Raw genomic sequence first — 21,963 nt, 5'->3', positions numbered from 1 at the left:
ATGTTGTATGAAAGGAATTATCAGGCAACCCTGCCTGCTCTGAGGTCTAAGAATTATAGGTCAGTCTTAAGATTTTTTCCTCCTGTCTTTCCCTTAGGTATGGAACTTAGAAATATGAGATTTAGGGGTGACGTTAGGGCAATAATATATTTGTATTTTCTCCACTCCAGTCTGATTTGTGTTCTTGTTATTCCCCTTCCTTCCCTGGCTTTTCCTGCCCTCCCCTCCTCCCCCCACCTCCCATTTTACCTCTTAAATAATCCAGGAAGTCATATGAATTTGAAGACTTACTGCAGTCTTCGTCTGAGAACAGCAGAGTGGACTGGTATGCACAGACTAAGCTGGCACTCACACGCACTTTATCTGAGGAGAACATCTATGAGGACATTCTGGGTAAGAGGCTGGAACAAGTATGAGTTTGTGCAAAGAGTGGTTTGTGATGAGGACTTAGTAATGAGCAGGAGAGAGAAGGGGTGGGGGGAAGGATTACTTCTTTGCAGTGGAAAGACACCAAAATACACATTTCAAAGGATGTACAGATAGATAGAGAGACAGATGAAAGAAAGAGTATGAGGTTAGTAAATGAGAGAATAGGCAAAGGGATTGGGTACATGGAAGGAAGTGGACCCCAAGGGGAGAGAACAGGTTGGCAATGATTAACAAAAAGAAAATAATCAGAAAACTAGAATGCTAGAGGGAAGAGAGCAGTGGTCAGAGAACCTCCATTCAAATCCTTCCTGTCACACTTACTACCTGAATGACCTTGGGTAAGCCACCTCGCCTCTGTGGGCCTCAGTTTCCCCGTCTGTGAATGAAGGGGTTGGATTAGATGACCTCTCAGTCCCTTCCAACTCTAGATCTATACATCTATGTCTAATCAGAGCCTCACAAAGAGAATATGGCACCAGGATGGCAGGAAGTTTCAAACCACAGAGGTCGCCTGTAAAGGATATAAGCTTTGCCCTGCTCTAGGAGAATTATCAAAAATGCGGAAGGGGAGCCTGAGTTAAGGAGTGAGACATGATCTCACAATATCCAAGACTCAATTTCCACTTTTCATAAGATGAAAAAAAAAAGGCATCTCAGACTCTTAGAACTGCAAAAGCTTCAGAGGTCATCTAAAAAACGAATCTTCAGCCTTCTTTTAAAAACCTCCAATGATGAGGTACTCACTACCTAGTAACACAGTACATTCCACTTTTGGACAGACCTAATTATTAGAAAGTTTCCCCCTTGTACAGAGGCAGAACCTGCTTCCTAACATCTGGCTATGACTTCTAGCTCTGCTCTCTGGAGCTAGCCATTCAGCAGTCAGTCAACAAGTATTGAGGTTTCTGTGTCCCAAGCACTATACTAATTGCTGGGATGCAAAGAAAGGCAAAAAGAAAGCAAATATAATCCTACTTTATAGCATCATGTGTAAAATACAATGGCCTGGTAATCCTCCTTAAAGCCATACAGACCTAAAATAAAAAGAAATATAAGGCCAAAATGGAAATTTAAGGCTTGATTGAGCTTCAGTGACGCTGAAGATGATTTCCTTAACTAGTTTCACTTACATAAAATCTACAAGAAAACCATCAGTTGCCTAAATTCAGACTGAACGTTTGAAATAATAGTAGTTCACATTTATATAGTGCTTTACAAAATGTCATTGTTACAGCAGCCTGTCAGGTAGTGAAGGTTTGCTTATACCCATTTTATAGCTGAAGGAGCAAAGGTTCAGAGAGGTTGGGTGAGTTGCCCTAGATGACCTAGTTGCCCTAGGTAACAGCTGGAATTGAGGCTCCTGACCTGTTGCCTTTGACTGCAGATCCACCACTGAAGGAGAATCCTTATGAGGACATTGAGTTACACGGTCGCTGCCTGGGAAAGAAGTGTGTCCTGAACTTTCCAGCTTCCCCCACCTCCTCCATCCCTGACACTCCCACCAAGGTAGGACAGCAGCATGTGGCAAAGGCAGGGAGGGAGGGGTGTTGGAGCCCCCTGAGCAGGGGAATCCCACTGGGCTTTGCCATTCCTCTGGAACGCTTCATCCAGGCCTCAAAGACTTCCCAGTTGGATTGTAGCAGTGTCTAACTCCAGGTTAGAGTCTCCATGTCTGATTCGCTGGTAAATTAGATTCATCTTCCTAAAACCTCACTTTCATGATTCCCCTTTTCCAAACTTCGGAGGACAAGATGTTCAAGGAAGATTGAAGTCCCGTTTTAGGTTTGAACAGCAGCCCTTGGTAGATCTGTGATTTCATCAAAGATAGTAACCTCTACCAAAGGTAGATCCTTTGTCTTCCTGTTACCTATTTAACATTACATTCACAAAATATTACCAGTGTGATTTTTTTTAATCCAAAAGTTCTGAAATTAAGGAGTGATTATTTACATTCTGAACATATCCGTTGCTTTACAAAAGAGACCCATTAAAAGTTGTTTTTTCCTGTAGGAGAAGGCACTTCTTCCCACTTCTTTAAGGAGGTGGGGGACTATGGGTAGAGAAAACTGCATATAAAGTCAGATTTTTTTTTTATTGTGTAGGCTATTTTTGATGAATGGGTTTTCTTTTCTTTTTAATTCTTTGTATAAAGGATAGCTCTTTGGGAGGAGGAAGGGAGGAAGACAAATATTGGGAAATGGAAGTGATATTTTTTAAATATCAATAAAAATATATTTTTTTAAGAGTGGAAGTGGGGAGGAAGTTGTCCTCCCAGTTGACTGCAAGATACATTTCAAAATCCTTAGCCTAGCATCCAAAGGATTCTAAAATTGAGCCCTCACCTACCTCTCCAGCTTTAACTCCCACTACCAGCAGCAACAAGGTGTTGAAGTGGGTAAGAGCACTGGGTTTAGGAAGGAAGACTTGAGTCCATGTCTGGCCTCAGACATTTACTAGCTGTGTGACCCTAGGCAAATCACTTAGCTTTTCTTAGCCTCAGTTTCCTTAGCTGTAAAATTGGAATAATAATAGCATTGACTGCAAACTGTGAAGATCAAATGAGAAAAGATGGAAGTCACTTTGCAAATTTTAAAGTGCTGTATAAATGCTAGCTATTATCGTTTTTTCCCCCCATAAACTCTCCATTGCAACCAGACTTAGAACAGAGATTTAGAGCTAGAAAAGGACTCTTGAGCTGGTCGAATATCTTATTTTAGAGATGAAGAAACTAAAGACTAGAAAGTTTAAATAACTTGCCCAGGGTCACATAGATAACAAGTCTCAAAGCTGGATTCAAAGCCATGTCTTCTGGTTCTTGGCTTAGGAATTGCTCCCCAAATATCCTTTGAGCCTTTCTGTTTTCAGTGTCACTTTATACCTCCGGAATATCTTCTGCCTTCCTCTTTGCCTCCCTAAATTCCTGCCCATCCTTCAAAGTTCAGCTCAAAGCCCACCTCCTCCAGGAAGCTTTTCCAGATGACTCTAACTCACATTGATCTCTCCCCTCCTTTGAACTCTTTACTTAATGTCTACACTCAGTTGGACATTAAATGGTGCATTGTATTGAACTGTTCGTAGTATCTCCCAGTTTTCAGTATACATGGAATAGTTAAATAATGGTAAAAGATGGTACATCATTAAGTGCCAAAATGAGGTATTCCAAAATGAGTTCAGTTGTGCTTAGAACAATTCAACTCCAATTTAAATATATTGAGTGCTGTGTTGATTTAATTGTGGAGAACTGTTAGGATTCTCTAGAATTCCTTACCCTCTCTACTTGAAGACACCAAACATGATCAAGCAATAAATCAAAGCATTCCTCAAGCACCTACTGTGTGCAATGGATTGGCTAGGGCCTAGAAATATAAAGGCAAAGGGGTGGCTAGGTGGCACGGTGAATAGAGCATAGCCATGAAGTCAGGAGGACCTGAGTTCAAATCCAGCCATAGGCACTTAACACTTACTGACTGTGTGACCTTGGGAAAGTCACTTGACCCCAATTGCCCTGCCTTCCCCCCCTCCAAAAAAAACCCAAAAAACAAAGATATAAAGAAAAAAACAAAAGCTGCCCTTGAAGTACCTTATGTTTTATTCAGGGGAAACACCTGCAAATATACCTGTAGATCCCTCTCTTCATTTATGGATGGGGAAAGGAAAGAGAGGGACAGGCATTTATAAAGGGGTCTATGAAACATTACATCTACCCTGGAGGAAGGATTTGAGCACACTGGGTGCATTCCTCAATGAAGGATCTATGGGGGAATATAGACAGGTATCATCATACAGGGTGAAAAAGCATGGATAGGTTTCAGTAGAAGGGATACCCACGTTAATGAGATCACAGAAGCATATTAAAGTGAAGCATACCCAAACAAACTTTCCTTTCCTTTCCTTTCCCACCCTCAGCTTATCCCCGCTTCCTTTTTAAAATTATTATTAATTTATTTACTTATTAACTTTTAGTTTACAACATTCAGTTCCACAAGCTGTTTGAGTTCCAAATTTTCTCCTTTGTCTCCTCCCCCCCTCTCCTCCCATGGTGCCATGCAATCAAATATAGGTTCTACAAATACCTTCACATTAAACATAAGTCAAGTTGTAAAGAAGAATTATAACCATTGGAGTGAACAACGAGAAAGAAGGAACAAAACAAAAAAGAGAGAGAGCAAGTAGTTTGCTTCAATCTGCATTCAGACTCTGTAATTCTTCCTCTGGATATGGATAGCCTTTTCCATCGTGAGTCCTTCGGAGTTGTCTTACAACCTTGCATTGCTGAGAAGAGCCCAGTCTATCAAAGTTAGTCATCACAGATACGATGTGTCTGTAATTGTGTACCATGTTCTCCTGGTTCTGCTCCTGTCATTCAGCATCAGTTTATATAAATCTCTCCAGGTTATCATGAAGTCCGTCTGTTCCTCATTTCTTGTAACATAGTAGTATTCCATCACAATCATATACCACAACTTGTTTAGCTATTCCCCAATTGATGGGCATCCCCTTGATTTCCAAATCTTTGCCACCACAAAAAGAGCTGCTATAAATATTTTTGTACATACATGACCCCCACTTTCTATAACCTTGCCCTTTCTACCTGGCTGGTTTCCTCCTAAGTCAATTTTCTATCCTAAACTTTGCTTTCCAGCTCCCGGTTCCTTTTTTTTCCCCAAGAGCATCCCTCTCCGTTTCCCTTCCTCAGGCCCTTTCCCATCTCAAGCACTATCTGAGATCTGAGGAGTATGTGTGGAAACAAAACAATTTGATGTTAGCGCATGTGTCTTCCTTCCTCTTTATGTGCTTGCTGCAGATGTTCAGATAGGAGGATATGACCAAATACTTGATAAAGCAAACAGAAAAAAATTAAGCCCACAAGGTCAACATGCAACCTTCTCAAACTTAGGGGGAAGTTCACCTAAGCTCTTTAGCAAAAAAAAAAGTTTTATCTAATCAGTTAACTTTCATGAATTCTTAGACCAGTAGAGTCTAATCACCTGCTTCATGTCAGGTCCAGGTTAGTATGAATAATGAATTCCCTGAAGTGGTCACATATACTAGAATTTGCACTATTTGAAGTTATAATTATGTAAAATATGATAACTGGATCCAGCCCAATGAAAATCTGCAATGTGAATTTGAATAATAACAAGTGCTTCTGGGGATGCTTTGTTCTCCCTAATCAGGACCTAACTGTACCATTTTGTAACCAACTGCTGGCTGATTTGAATTAGTTAGAAATAGAATTTGAAGCTGAATGTAATTCAGTATATAATTAAGTGACTTTAGGCTACACTTGTGGATTTCTGGTCATGGGACCCACACTTGGATACTCTTGAGCTGAACCAAGTAAGATAAGTAATGTTATTATTTTCTTTCAGTACAATAGAGTAAGTAGTTCTAGATATAGACCAAGAAGGAGTTAGACATACAATCATGTTGTACTTTTAAGCTCTTTTAGGAACGAGAGGAATGTATTTTAGGAATTTTTGACTATCATCGTGCATCAGATAAGCCCCAAATTAATTTCAAATTATTCAAATTCTCCCTCACTGGTATATAAGTTCCTTGAGGGTAGGGACTGTATATGTGTTTTTGCCTTTCCTTGAATTTCTGGTGCTTAGTACAGCATCTTTAGTAAGGTTTAATAAAAGCTGGCCCATAGATTGGTTGATTTTTGGAGGAATACTGTTTTAAGGACTCCCAGAGGCATACAGCTACAGCAGAGTGAACATAATGGGAAAATGTTGGGGTGCTTCATGGAATTATTGATTTGAAAAGTTTTGCTTTAGAAGGGCCTTTATTATAAAGGTGACCCCTCCTACCTCATCCCCATTAACTTGTTCTTTTCTTCTGCTTCTTTTTCTCACCAGCAGTTAGCCTCCAAACCTGCATTTTTCCGGCAAAATTCAGAGCGGAGGAACTTCAAGCTGTTGGACATGAGAAAGTTAAGTCGAGATGGCGCTGGATCTCCATCCAAAATCAGCCCACCCTCTACTCCCAGCAGCCCAGATGATACTTTCTTCAACCTGGAAAATCCCCAGAATGGAAAGAGGAGAAGAAAGATACCCAAGGTAACTCCCCCAGCTTTCACCAACTGCCTTTTCCAGAAAGCACCCTACTGCTAGAGCTTCATTGGGACACCAGAGGGCCTGAACAAAGTAGAAATTGGTGGAGCCCCTCCTCCTTGTTCTTCCCTGTGTCCTAAGTGAGTCTCTTAACACTGATTTCACTCCTTCATGACCAATTTTGCACCAACACCATTCAGGTACATGTAAAGTATTATTGGACTGTCTACCCCCACAGTATAGCATTTGACCCTTCTTCACAGGTCAGCTCCTCTAGATTTATCTTGCTTTCTTAATGTTCTTGACCAAAAAGGGATAAATTCTAGGGGATATAGATTCAAGACAAATCATTCTTTCTGTCCTCATCAGCATCTTTATTCTTGTAAAATTCTGGTAAAATACAGATGAACACGAAAGGCACTCGGAATGAGAAAAGAAATCACCAAACATAATAGTAACTCAGATTTCTATATAAATGCTTCAGGAGGAGCATCCTATTTAAGCTTAGAGATAGTTACTACCAGAAAACTGTCCACTGGGTGATAATGTTCTTGTTTGTTTTTTGGAGGGCAATTGGGGTTAATTGACTTGCCCAAGGTCACACAACTCTGTGTGTGTGTGTGTGTGTGTCTGTGTGTCTGTGTGTCTGTGTGTCTGTGTGTCTGTGTGAAGTGTCTGAGGCCAGATCCGAACCCAGGTTCTCCTGACTCCAGGGTTGGTGCTCTATTCACTGCTCCACCTAGCCGCCCTGATAATGTTTTTTAGCTATAGGAATTCATATCATCTCCCAAGGCATGGAGGCACTGTGATCCAAATTGACAAAGAGAGACATAGACTGAAGAAATCACAGACCCTCGAAATCGAAAAAAACTAGCTAGAGACAGAGGTCATCTATCTAGAGGAAGGAACTCAGAGGCTATCTAACCCAACACCCTCATTTTATAGATGAGAAAACTGGGCCCAGAGGAGTGAAGTGACTCCTTGAAATTACCCAGGTCGCTCTGGAGCCAAAGCTTCTTCCATTAAACCACATTGTTTCCATAGATCTCCAGTTAGATGTAAATGATAGATATCCATTTGACAAAGGTGTGAGGAAAATAAATGTGTTACGTATGAGTGTGTGTTCTTGTATATGAGTATGTGAGGTGTAAATATAAATGTGTATGTTGGCCCCCAACTAGGATTTAAGGACCTGAATCCCTGCTCCTTTTCAATCAGTCAATAAATCAATACACAATCATTAAGCACTCATTTTGTGCCAAGCATGGTGCTAACTACTGGGAATACAAAGAAGAAGCAAAAATAGTCCTTGCCTTCCAGTAGCTTACGTTCTAATGAGGACACCCTGGCATGTACATAAATCAGTACATAAAAGATCAATACAGAGGAGATGAAAGGTAGCTTGAGAGAGGAAGGCACTAGCAGCTGAATATCCTCCCAAAGACAGATGATGAGATTTTCTGGCACCATTCCCATATAATGAGGTCCATGCCTGGGAACATTCTTTTTTTTTCAGTTATTTCTTCCCTTTTTTGTTTTGATTTAGAAAAAGAAGCTTTTCCCTAAAATATAGCACTGACTTCATCAGTCTGTGGGAAACAGTGAAATTATTTCCTAATTAGTGGGAATCCCATATTGTATAATAGAGGAAAAAATATATGCTAACACTGATGTATCTGGTAAAAATGTAATGAGCTGTCCGTGTTCATTAGATGTCACTGACTACTTCCCTGTCTTACCAGAAAACAACTCAGCACAAGTGCAAAATGTTTCTCCATCTACCCTTTACAGTCCTGTGAGCCTATCTGTGTGCACGAAGCATGGGAGTCCAGGTTTGCCCACACACTCCATCTATTCTCTATACACTCCTACTCCTGTGAGCTCCAGAAGAACTATAGGTAGAGCTTAGAAACAGAACCTGAAGGCTGCTGACATTGATTTTTCTTCTTTTAATGTTGGGTAGTTGGTGTTGCGGATCAATGCCATTTATGAGGCCCGCAGGGGCAAGAAGCGGGTGAAGAGGCTATCACAGTCAACGGAGAGCAATTCAGGAAAAGGTAGAGGCACTCAACCATGGCGGCCCTAGAAATGGAGCCTTCTGGGAGGCATATAGAATTGGGTTTTGATTGGTTCAGCAGTAGAACAGAACAAGCAAAGGTCTACTGCAAACTGCTATGCCTAGTACCCTATGTACAGTTTGGTGGTCAGTCAGGTGGCAGAGGAACCGGGATCTCAACTCTTGTCTGTAAGGCTTTCTTTTATCTTAGCAGCAATCATGTTACCCCCCTATTCTGAGCTGAGTTCCCTATTCTGTCTTCCACCTCTGCTTAGAAGAGGCCAAAAGCATCATCCCTTACTGATAGTCATCTGAGCCCAGGGGTTCTTAATCCTTTTTGTGCCATGGAGCCCTTGGGCAATCTGGTGAAGACTATGGAGACCCTGCCTCAGAATCATATGTATAAAATAAACACAGAATTCCAAAGGAAACTGATTGTGCTGAAATATTTTTTTAAATGAAAATGAAAACAAGTTTGCAGATCCCAGCCATATTTTTGAGATTAGTTTTGTTAAACCAGCTAAGACAATGATTTGTCAAGAGTATATAGTACTAAATATAAGCAGAAAAAAGCCCTTCTGAAACAGACAGCTGGATTTTGTATTTCCATGAAAATGTGACTTTGTTGGGAGGATTTGCATTCACATCTCTTTGCCTTATCCCTTTTGGCCCAGTAACAGATGAAAACAGTGAATCAGACAGTGACACCGAGGAGAAACTGAAAGGTGAGATGAGGAATGGATGTGGGACATGTATATTTGAGATATTTGCTCATTTCTTGTTCTAAGGACCAAGGAAAGAAAGAGGTCTGCAAAGCCCAGGAAAGGTTTTTTCATTAATAAGGGAAGCCCCACTCTCAGATGTGAGGTCTATGAATGTAACACTAAGACAGGGTGGGGAACCTGCAGCCTTGAGACCACATGTGGCCAGAAGGCCTATAAAGGTCCTTGGGTGCAGCCCTTCGACTGAGTCCAGGTTTTACAGAACAAATCCTTTTATTAAGTGGATTTATTCGGTGAAGTTTGGATGCAAGGACTGCACTTGAGGACCCAGAGGGCCACATGTGGCCTTGAGGCCACAGGTTCCCCACCCCTCCAAAGGCTGAATGGGGTGGCACGGGGAGTGGGGGGGAGGAGGAAGAGAAGCATAAATGGAATTCAAAGGAGGGTTAACCATGAAAATACTTGAGAAAAGAATCTCACAATTATCGACCAATGCTAAACATTCCAGAAGGCTAAAACTGGTTGGAATAAGAAGCATTCTCATAGCCTTTACACAGTTTCTTATGGTTTCATTGGTCATTTTTGTACTGGTGTAACCAAAAAAAAAAAAAAGTGCAAGGAGCGCTGGGAGACCCAGATTCCAGTCCTAGATCTGGCACTAACATCTCTGTGACCAGAGATCAGTTGCTTCACCAGTTTAGACCTCAATTGCCTTATATAGATTATGAAGGGATTGGATGAGATAATCTCTAAGGTATTTCCCAGCGTCTACATTATTATTGTACTTTCTTTGGACTGGGCTACCATGAGTTTGCCACAGTCTTCTTTAGGGCCCAGTGAGAAGCCACAGAGCCCACTAGTTTGGTGTTACAAGATCAGGTGAGGAGTGTAAGACTGCTTCACCATCCCAGGGTCATCATTTTTGTAGCATTTACCCCCACTTCTCTGTGAAAAGACTACTGTGCCTAGACTCTGCCTATTTAGAGTCACCGAATCCTGCTTTCAATTTTGGGTCTGTTATTGTACCATCTGTGTGACCTTGGGCAAGTTACTTGACCCCTTTAGACTTCAGTTTTCTCTTCTGTAAATTAAGGGGATTGGAGTAGAGGTTTCCTAAGATCCCTGACTGCTCTAACATTCTGTGATCCTAAAGAGACCCAAAGTATATTTACTGGTCTCCAAAGCGCTCTGGGTGTGTTATGGCTTTCATGGGAGCTTAGATTTTAGTGGGAGATTAGGAAGCTAGGAGACCAGCATCACCATCCCCACTTAACAGATGGAGTGAGCTACTCAAAGTATCCATGCTAAGCCATAGCAGCAGAAGAGAGAGATCCATAAACTAAGTTTCCCTAACTGATCAAATGCCTTCATTTCCAAGATTTGGCTACTTAGGGGTTAAAAGGCCATGAAAGAGATCAGTATATACTTTATTGAAAGGTGAAACATTATAAGTTGGACCAACCACACAAATAAGGTATTACTAAACATATTGAAGCAGTGTGCAAGGATCCATTTAATGAAATTAGCCTCTGCTCTCTTTCTCTCCAGCTCACAGCCAACGCCTGGTCAATGTGAAATCCCGTCTGAAGCAGGCTCCCCGCTATCAGTCTCTGGAGCGGGATCTCATTGAGTACCAAGAGAGGCAGCTATTTGAGTATTTTGTGGTGGTGTCATTACAGAAGAAACAGGCAGGAGCTGCATATGTGCCAGAGCTCACCCAGCAGTTCCCTCTAAAGGTAAAGGCTGAGCTAGGCTTCCACTGAACAGAACTGTCTTCTCTCATGGAGTTTCAAATTTCTGCCTGTAATCATGCCTTGGACTTGGAAGTCCAAGAAGGACTTGGAGGGTATGAAGAAGTGGGGAACTCTAAAGAAAATGTAACTATTGCTAGAATTTTGCAGATGGATATAAGATAACGATTAGGTTCTAATTGGAGTGTATTGGGTGTGAGGCTCCATAGTGTAAGACAGATGGGGAAATGTATGGCATCCTTAGGAGAAGAAACAAAAGCAGTAGTGGGTTGGAAAGTCCTGAAGACTCTTCTTGCTTACGCCTTCTGTCATCTGCCATTCACTCACCTCTCTCAGCCAGACCCCATCTTTTCTTCCCTGCTTTCTTATTCTACTTTTTCTCTTAGTTATATAATTTCCACATACTATCAGACTGCCTGTCTGTCTTTTTGTTTAATCTCTGTATATCGTCTTTGGATCCTTTGCACTGAGCTCAAAGCCTGGCATGTAGTATGCACTAAAATGATTATGGAATAGTGAATGAATGTATATGTATATGTATATATAACAGAATTCCAGTGTAGCTTGGTTTAGCATATGGATTCAGGTTTTTTAAATTAAGAATTTTAACCCATAGATTAAAATCATAGTCTCCAGAAAACCATATACAACAAAGTCTTAGGTGCTATACCGTAGTTAACCAGTAATAAATGTTAGTGCTGTTGCCCACTTGTAGCGGCAAGCACCCCAAGCGTCCTCAGGGTTGCTTCCACCCAGGTTCTTGGATCTGCTTTGATAAAGGAAAGCAACTCAAAATGGGTTAACAAGCTTACTTTAATTAGTCAAACATATATCGTTTACCTCGTTCAGGGGAAAAAGGTCAGCACCCTGAACTTCAAAGTACACAGGCAGAATTATCAAGACAGAAACAGATCAAGTAGACAGCTTTCCAAACTGTCCAACCATTACATCCATACCAAATCAACATCTGGGTTTTTTCAAAGCCGGGGGGACTCTGGACAACGGCTTCCCAGAATCCATATCAAATCACAGAACACTTCTCAAAGTGAGCCCCCAAAACAAAGCTACACATCAGGGCTTATATAGCCTTCTCCTGGCTCAGAGAATGTAACAATCATTATTGACCCACTGGCCAATGAAAAAGTATCTACTGAAAAACAAGCCTCCCACCCCAGGCTTCAGGTGCACTTTAGCCTGGGGGCAGGGAAGATCTTCCAAATTTGCGTTCCCATTACACCACTGTATTTATTAGAAGAGCAGAAACACACATTTATTAAATACCTACTGTGTTTTATCACTGTGCTAAGCACTTTCACTCATCTCTTTTGATCCTTTCAACAGTCTTGGAAAGTAGGTGCTATCATACTCCCCATTTTACAGTTGAGAAAACTGAGGCAGACAGAGGTTAAGCTGGGTCACACAACCAGGAAATATCCAAGTCCAGATTAAACTCAGGTCTTCCTAACTGCCGGCTTTTATCCACTACCCCAGCCTCACTGCCCCTATTTGTGTTGCATGTATCACTGTTTGTTTGTGATGGAACAGAACACAGCACCCTAGTTGGATTCTCAATCCCCTCTGCAAGTAGAGCTCATATTCTTTCATCTTTTAAATTCTAATTGATCACCAGAAACAAAAATTTAAATAGAAAAGATAAAAGATGATAGCCCATAAAACCGGAATGGGGCTTATTCTTTACTTTGAACACCTAAGAGGAAAAAGAGGGAGACCATTTTTCCATCAAAAACCACATCCCCAGGTCCAGGCCTCCTCTTCTCCAGCAGGACTTCTCCCCAGTATACACTACATATAGTTCAGCATGCGTGCATGCTCGCTCACACACACACACACACACACACACACACACACACACATAGGAACTTTCCTATGGTGTTAGTGACCCTTAGGGTACAAACTATAAACAGGTGAGGTAAATCACATGCCCAGTCACAGGTACCTGACTTAGCTTAGTAAAAGTTCAAAGCACTAAATAATAATCTCACGATTTGCTCTTTCAACTGCCTCCTTTAGTCATTTTCCTCTGAGCCCTAATCCTGTCTTGGGGTGGGGGGGTTCCTACCTAGAGCTCTCTCCAGGCTCAGGTTGAGTTAGCCTCTCCTTGGGGTCTCTATGCTTCTGACTTAAAAATTACCTCCTATACTACCTTGGCTGTTGTCTTCTTGTTGGCTACTTTCCCTGAAACTCTACAAATATATACATTAAGTACCTTTGGGCTGCCAAGTGTTGTGCTAAGCACCAGGGGAGATATAACAGCTAGATAAGATAGGCCCCTTGGCCTCTGGAGCTTGCCTTGTGATAAGACCCATACAAAGATAACTCTAATCTGTGATGATTGTCTTAGAGGGAATTCCAGAGGGCCATGGAAGTTCACCTTTGGGTGAGTGATCATTGCTAATGGAGGGATTGACAGAGTAAGTTTCCTAGAAGGAGCTACCATTAAGTGTGGACTATAAAGGATAGGTGGGAATTCAACAGGTGTTCAGCTCCAAGGCTGTTTTCCAATCTCCACAAGCTGGATTAAAACACACTCTGTATTCATTGTCTGGCTTTACTTGTGTCTCCCTTCTTCCTTTGTGTTCTTCTAGCTAACTCTCTTCTCTAATTCTGGCACCATTCTTGATCCCTTCCTTCCTATCTCCATTTCTCACTCCCTCCTTCTCCAGCCCACCACCCTCCTGTCTTCCCATGTTGTCTCTAGAGCAGTTCCAAAAATGTGGTCTAAGGATTCCTGAGACCCTTTCAGGGGAGGTCCATAAGGTCAAAACTATTTTCATAATGGTAACACATTATTTGCCTATTAAGATACTTTTCCAAGTATGTATTTGTGTGAGGCCAGATTTTCTTCATATACTTCAACCAAAACAACATATCAACCTATCACAACAGATAGGAGAATCCAGCTATTTTCTAGTAAACTAGACATTAAAAGAAATTTACAAAAATATAGAAAATAGTGCCATTCTTCTCACTAATCTTTTTTTCTTATTCTGGAAAACAGTTAATTTTCATTAAAATATATTTTGTTATGAAATTAGTTTATTATTTATATTGAAGGAATGAATGGGTATTTTAAAGTTTTATCAGTTTTAATTTCTGTTGGTAAGTATTAATAAATATAGTACACACAAATAAAAGCTCTTTGAGATTCTTAGCTTCTCAGTAATTTTTTGTTTGGAGGGCAATTGGGGTTAAGTAACTTGCCCAAGGTCACACGGCTAGTTTTTTGTGTGTGTGTTAAGTGTCTGAGGCGAGATTTGAACTCAGGTCCTCCTGATTCCAGGGTCAGTGCTCTATTCACTGCGGCACCTAGCTGCCCCACTTCTCAGTAATTTTTAAGAATGTAAAGGGGAGCAAGTTTCTCTGCTAAAGGCCTCGTCTCTCAAGTATATAGAGAACTGAATCAAATTCATAAGAATTCAAGTCATTCCCAAGTGATAATGGTCAAAGCATATGAATAGACAGTTTTCAGATGAAGAAATCAAAACTATCTATAGTCATATAAAAAGTGCTCCAAATCACTATTGATTAGAGAAATGCAAATTAAAACAACTCTGAAGTACCACCTCTCACCCATCCGATTGATTAATATGACAGAAAAGGAAAATGACAGATGTTAGAAAGGGTATGGGAAAAGTGAGACACGAATACACTGATTTTACATTTTTCCAGGAACAGAGATGGTAGATAAGAGATACAGATCATTTTGGCCAGATTTCTAGGGGAAGAGGGAGGAGAGATAATATACAATGAAGCTGTAAACATTGGGAGAAGGTTGTGAAGGGCTTTAAAAGTTAAACGGGGTGGCTAGGTGGCACAGGGAATAGAATACCGGCCCTGGAGTCAGGAGGACCAGAGTTCAAATCCAGCCTCAGACACAACCCCAGTTGCCCTCCAAAAAGCAAAAAAAAAGAAAAGTTTCTGTTTTGTCCTAGAGACAATAAGGAACCACTGAGGTTTACTGAATAGGAGCAGAAAGTGATTCAGATCTGCCCTTAAGAAAATCACATTATCACCCAAGTGGAGGATAACTATAGTGAGGAGACATCTGAGATGGGGAGACTCATTAGAAGGCCTTTGCAGTAATCTAGGTGACAGATCGTGAGAACCCCCAAACTAAGGGAGTGACTGTGTGAGTAGAAAAAAGGAATTGTTTGCAAGAGATGTAAAAAATGGGGAAAAGAAAATCAGGATCTGGCAACTGATTGGTGGGGTGAGTGAGACTGAGGGGTCAAGTATGATCCTTTGGTTATAAACTAAAGAGATTGATAGAGTGGTTGTGTCTTCAACAGAAATTGGGAAGTTTGGTAGAGGAGTAAGTTTTGGGGGAAAGAATAAATTATTTTGGATATAATGAGTTTGAAATGTTTCTGGGACACTTTAAGGCATGTCTAGTAGGTAGTTGGTTTGTAGTACTGAACGCAACAGAAGCTGAATATAGAGATCTGGGAGTCATTGACGTAGATATAAAATATAATAGCCATGGGAGTTGATGAGGTCATCCAAAGAGACAATGTGAACAGAGAAGAGGACCTAGAGGACAGTCTGCTGGAGAAGACCATCAAGGGGATATGTGGCAGTTTACCTTATTAAGGAGAAGTGCCATCTTACTATCAGAGACTGGTGAAGAGGAAGAAACAGTGGGACATGATGTCAGTGGAGTTTGAAATGAAAAAAAGAAGAGAGGGATAATTATGTGGAATGGTCTCAATTTCCTTAATTAAGTAGGAGGGAAGATCCTTAGTTGAAAACGCAGAAGGAACAGGGACAAGAGAAGAGAAGGTTTGGAATAATTTCTTTGCTGCAGTGAGGGCCCAGATAAAGTTGGATGATATGATTTTAGTGTCCCCACTTAGCTATTGTGTAATTTATTCAGCTCTATTTAGTAGTATGTAAATAGGAACAGGAGAAGAAGACCATGAAGCTAAGATAAAATAATTTGTAGCAATACCTTTCAGATTCATGGTTTTGGGGTTTCTTATTAATCTTGTTCCATATGTTGGTTCTTTATGTTTGGTCAAAGGAGTGGCACAGAGGGTAGCATTGATTATTGAATTGCTGTCTTAATGGAAAGAGCACAGACTTGGAACCCAAAAATCAGGGTTTTAATCACTTTAGGTTGATTGCCTCACATTGGGATCTCAATTTATTTTTTTTTGAGGGCAGTTGGGGTTAAGTAACTTGCCCAAGGTTACACAGCTATTTTTTGTGTGTGTGGGTCTTAAATGTCTGAGGCCGGAACCGAACTTAGGTCCTCCTTACTCTGGGGCCGGTGCTTTACTCGCTGCGCCACCTAGCCGCCCAAGGGACCTCAATTTCTTTATCTGTAAACTGAAGAACAGGGAAAAGATGACCTCCGAACTTCTCTTTGGATATAAATCCTTTTTTTTAAGGGCTATATATTTTTTATTCTATTTCATTTTATTTTCAGTTCTGGATTTTCTTCCTCCCTTTTCTCTTCACTTAGAAGGCAAGAAAAACAAAATTCATTACAAATAATTCAGTAAAATTATAGTAAAAAAAAAAATTGGATATAAATCTTGAGATCCTTCAACAGAAAAAAATGTTCTTCAAATTTTTCTTTGGATCGATACATTTCAGAAATTTTGGCCATGAGAAAATTTTGATACAACAAATAATGTTTTGCTGTTGTTTTTCTTTATAATCTGTTAAACATAAACTTCTTGAGGGCAAAGATCCTATCTTCTCCATCATTCAGTCTCACTCATTACCTGGTATAGTGTCTTGTGACTAGTAAACACAATAAATGTTTGTTGAATTAAATTGTTAAATGTGTAATTGTGTTACCACAGCAAAGATAGCACCTAAGAGCCTGAGTCTAAACTTCTTATCCAGAATTAGATAAAATGGTGGTCAGGTCCATGAACTGGTGGGAGCTATAATGCTAAGCACCCTAGGAACATGGCAGTATTTTCCCAAATACTGTAGCTCTGCATCAACTCTGCTAATTTTTCTCTCTGCAGCTGGATCGATCATTCAAATTCATGAGGGAAGCAGAAGACCAGCTTAAGGCTATTCCCCAGTTCTGTTTCCCCGATGCCAAGGATTGGGTGCCTGTCTACCAGTTTACCAGGTATGTGCTGTCATCTCTCCTGGAGACTAGAACACCAATTAGGGATTTCTTTTCTCACTTGTAGGAGATGAGGGTCCAGAGTCAATCATGTTATAACCTCTACCAGAAGAGACACTTTGGGATATTTCCCCTGTTTCCACTAAACATTCAATAAATTACAAATTTTGTTTCCTGTGATAAGTTTACAGAGTGTCATTTCTCTCTAATGTAATGGAAAAAGCCCTGGGTCTGAGTCAGGAGACTTCACATATCGGCCATAATAGTTAGTAGTGCTTTTTTACCTTAGACCAGTCATTCTCTCTCTCTCAGCCTCAGTTTCCCCATCTTTAAAGTGGAGATAATAACACCCATTCTGTATGCCTTACAGGGTTGTTGTAGGGAAGGTACTTTGTAAGTACTATGTAAATAGTGAATGATTATAGTTAACCCAAAACCATTGCCTTGCCCCATTTTGTTACTTAATCATCGTTTTATTATTATTTGAGCTTCTGAAGAAAACCCATTAAGCTACACATTGTGAGTTTTCAAATAAGACCTTGTTCACTGAAATTGATCATGTCGTCTAAGGCAGGGGCTCAACCTTTTGTGTCATAGACCCTTTTGGCACTCTGGTGTCTCAGAATAATACTGTGAAATGCATAAAAGAAAATATTGGGATGGCTAGGTGGCTCAGTGAGTAAAGCACCGGCCCCGGAGTCAGGAGGACCCGAGTTCGGTTCCAGCCTCAGACATTTAACACCCACACAAAAAAAAAATAGCCGTGTAACCTTAGACAAGTTACTTAACCCCAATTGCCCTCCAAAAAGGCAAAAAAAGAAAAGAAAATACATGGGATTACAGAGGAAACCAGTTATATTGAAATACAGTTGTTTTGATACCAGAAAAACAAGCTTGCAGAACCCCAGCTATAAGATGTTTTCTGCATGAGTGTAGTCAGTCAGGTGTCCAGAGTTTTCCTGAGCACATAGTCAGGTATAGGGACAAGAGAGTAGCTGCAGCAGACATGCATGAATTCATGATCTCTACAGGGATACAAAGCTGTCCTTGGCTTAGCCCCGCACCCTCATTCCCCATGCCTAGGTCCATAATCATGTCACTTCTTTTATTCTCTGTCCTCTTACGCCCCTCCTGCAGCATCTTACCCACATACCACGTATTCAACAAATGACAATCAAAAAAAACAAACAACAACAACAAAAAATGACAATCAACTGTACTCAATATTTAGATCAGAGGTTCTTAACTTAGAATCCATGAATTGGTATTTTAAAACTATACTTCAATATAATTGGTTTCTTTTACAATCCTATATATTTATTTTATGTATTTGAAAACATGGTCCTGAAAAGGGCTCCATAGACTTCACCAGATCGCCAGAGGAGTCCATGGCACACACAAATAGGGTGAAAACCCCCTGATCTAAGTGATATTAGTGAGGACATACTTTACCCATCATTTGGATCTTTCTGTTTGGTCAAGGGAATGGAGCAGAGAATAGAACAGAAGGAATGGGACGCAGCTCTTATGACTTGCCATGGAGTAGAGAAAATCCCTAGTTATCCTGTTGCGGAGAGAACATGATAAACCCTACCCCGGGGGAGTTCCAATAGTACAGGTTACCAGGCTTATCCTCGGAAAGAGTTGGGAAGCTAGCAAGAACCCACCCCCCACCCAGTACTTTGCCTTCATCCTGTTTCTTTCACCATGAGCTGGTTGGTATACACCTCCACATAAACGATTATTTTTCTTTTCTTTAAAATGCATCTTTATTTTTCCCAACACAGTGAAACGTTCTCATTTGTCTTGACCGGAGAGGATGGAAGTAGAAGGTTCGGGTACTGCCGCAGGCTTCTGGTAACTACTTGTTCTTCTGTCACCAGGAAGTCCAAGGCCAGTCTAGGGTTTTATCTGAGAGTGACAAATGAGAGGGCTCAGGATCTCCCTACAAGTCACTGGAGGGCAATAAAGGACCAAAGAGAGTTTGATGCCTTTCCTATGATGATAATAAGGATGGTGTCTTTGCCCTGCTTCAAGGCAATTACAAAAATGCTCTCTCCAGGTCTAACCTAATAAACTACTTTATATCATGAATGGATGAAAAAATACTCTTCAGTGCCTCCTGTGTGCCATTCACTGTGCTATGTTAAGTCCCTGCCCTCAAAGATCTGACACCCTAATAGGAGAAGATAGTACCCATAGAAAGTTTCAGCTGTAATCAAACTGTTTTGTAACTTCATTTAGACTGTACCCTAGAAGGGATGTTCGTAATGGGATGATGAGAACATGTACTGTGCTCCATTCCTTCGTTCAGTGGACAAACACACGAGGTGTGACTCGAAGGCAAGGTGACTTTAAAGATGTGTTTGAGAGAATTCTCATATGAATAAGAGTTATCCCCTTCAAAGGGATCACCCTGAGAAATCGTAGCCTTTCTCCAACATGATGCCATTATTCAAAACATTATCTAACTTGTCTTTTGGGATTTTCTTATTTAAAATATGAACCACATTCTTGGAAATATACTGTGAGTGTTCACAAGCCCTCATCTTAGGGATAGCTAGGTGTTGTAGTGGGTAAAAAACTCAGTTAGGAAATAGGAAGACCTGAGCTCAAATCCTATATCATGTTTTATATATATAACTATTATTATAATAATTGTTATAATTTTATATGTTATTATGTTGTATTACTATGTATTTACTGGCCATATGACCTCATTTTATTACCCTTGTTACCTCTCAAGAGAGTAAGGGAGGTTAAGAGAGATGGTGGGACACCTGGTTGTGCAGTGGATAGAATGCCAGGCCTGGAGTCTGGAAGACTCCTCTTACTGAGTTCAAATCTAGCCTTAGACACTTACTAGCTATATGACATTGGGCAAGTCACTTAACCCAATTTGCCTCAGTTTCCTCATCTGTAAAATGAGCTAGAGAAGGAAATGGCAACCCATTCCAGCATTTTTGCCAAGAAAACCCCAAATGGGGTCACAAAATGTTGAACACAACTGAAAAGCAACTGAACAACTAAAGAGATTGTTGGGGTTTTTTTTTTTATTTTTGGAGGGGGGAAGGCTGGGTTAAGTGACTTGCCTAGGGTCACACAGCTAGTAAGTGTTACGTGTCTGCAGCTGGATTTGAACTCAGGTCCTCCTGACTCCAGAGCCAGTGCTCTATTCACTGAGCCACCTAGCTATCCCAACAAAAGAGATTGTAAAGGAAATTACTCCAAGATGCTTTGACCATTAAAAAATGTTTTCTCCTTTGTAAAATGAGAATAATAATGGTATCTGCTTCATAGGTTTATTATATAGGTAAAATTATATACATAAAGAACTTTTCAAACCTTAAAATGCTATATTAGTGTTTACTACTACTGTGATCCTTTGAAGATGAATTTTGTTTTTTAGGAAATTCCTAATAATCATTTCTAGTTGAATTTGATGGATAAGCTGCATAATACTTATTAGAGTCAAAGCATGAGGAATACTTACAAAGTAATGAGACTATTGGGATTGAATTGGGGGGGAGAGGCAGTGCTGATCTGGCTTATAAACTGTCCCTGAAACAATTCCAAATGAAGAGTTCAAAAAGCGTTTTGAATAATGGTGACCTTTCTTATTGAAATAAGTGTGTAGCTTCTCAAGAAGATTACTTTGAAGGGGGGGTGCAGCTAGGTGGCACAGTTAGAGCACCAGCCCTGGAGTCAGTTCAAATCCAGCCTCAGACACTTGACACACTTACTAGCTGTGTGACCTTGGGCAAGTCACTTAGCCCCAATTGCCCTGCCTTCTATCCTCCCCCCCCCAAAAAAAAAGATTACTTTGAAGGAGATAGCATTCATTTGGATTCATAAATTCTGGTGTTTACATACAACAAATCAGTATCACTAGCTTATGGTCATGGCCACATCTAGTATATAGAGTGTCTCTTGTATGCACAGAGCCATATTTGGAAGACATAGTTTACATTTGGGCAGAAGGTAGGACAACACGGGCTCCCTCTTGTAATTTTTCCAATATAATGACATTTCTAGTTTCTCCCTGGATAAAACAGAATATTAGAATCCACCACAGGAGAATGGGGTCACCTCAAATTGACCTTGTTGACAACTTCTCTGTGTTTCTTTCCTAAAAGCCTGGTGGCAAAGGGAAACGCCTCCCTGAAGTTTACTGCATTGTGAGCCGCCTAGGTTGCTTCAACCTCTTTTCAAAGGTAAGAGCTCAAGCTATAGGAAATCAGTAAGAAAGAGAGAGAATTTGGGTCAATTATATACCATTCTTGGATAGGAGATGGGAGGAATTTCCTCTTTTTCTTTGTGGATTAAATCCTTTACACATTTTTAATAGCCCAGAGCTACCTAAGATGGTTCTCTGGATCATCTTCCATACCCACCTGACCTTAGGAACTCAGCTAACCTCTCTGAGTCTCTGTTTCTTCACCAGCAAATGCAGATAATAATACTGAGACTCATAGAGTTGACTTGAAGATCCAATGAGGTCATGTGTGTAAAATATAAGGGCAGCTGGGTAGGCTAGAAGGTTCACCCAAGAATGTGGAAGACATGAGTTCGAATTTTCCTGCTTGTCAGCTACATGACCACGGACAAATCCTCCCTCCACCTAGATAGAGATAGCACCTACGGTAACACAAGGTTATTGGGAGGATTGAATAAATGAGATGACCTGTGAAAGCCTTCAAGTTTTACATAAATGCTAGCCATTCTTCTTCTTCACCATAAAACTTTACAATATGCAAAAGTTTGTCATTGTTGTTATCCCCTCCCACACTCTCTTCTGCTCTGCCCTCATAGATGCTGGAAGTAATTAGAGATCAGT

At 40.6% G+C, this 21,963-nt stretch overlaps 1 protein-coding gene across 3 annotated transcripts in view; it reads left to right on the top strand.

The window, feature by feature from the left end:
* The window catches only part of DENND2A (DENN domain containing 2A), a 126,748-nt gene that overhangs the window by 70,894 nt on the left and 33,891 nt on the right, over positions 1-21,963 (top strand). The window contains exons 3-11 of one of the 3 annotated variants that reach the window (XM_069087366.1): positions 266-393; positions 1,814-1,935; positions 6,297-6,494; positions 8,452-8,545; positions 9,219-9,269; positions 10,815-11,002; positions 17,020-17,129; positions 18,914-18,983; positions 21,263-21,340. In XM_069087366.1, the coding sequence (XP_068943467.1) occupies positions 266-393; positions 1,814-1,935; positions 6,297-6,494; positions 8,452-8,545; positions 9,219-9,269; positions 10,815-11,002; positions 17,020-17,129; positions 18,914-18,983; positions 21,263-21,340 (1,039 nt within the window). Of the gene's footprint in view, positions 1-265; positions 394-1,813; positions 1,936-6,293; positions 6,495-8,451; positions 8,546-9,218; positions 9,270-10,814; positions 11,003-17,019; positions 17,130-18,913; positions 18,984-21,262; positions 21,341-21,963 lie in introns of all 3 variants that reach the window. The other 2 variants (XM_069087367.1, XM_069087365.1) reach the window with 2 other exon arrangements.

The sequence above is a fragment of the Petaurus breviceps genome, unplaced genomic scaffold, assembly GCF_028583685.1.
Source record: "Petaurus breviceps papuanus isolate PSGF00001 unplaced genomic scaffold, PetGlider_PUasm1.0 181, whole genome shotgun sequence".
Taxonomy (NCBI): Eukaryota; Metazoa; Chordata; class Mammalia; order Diprotodontia; family Petauridae; genus Petaurus; species Petaurus breviceps.
The sequence above is the reverse complement of the archived record's forward strand: the minus strand, read 5'-3'. Positions and strand labels throughout refer to the sequence as shown.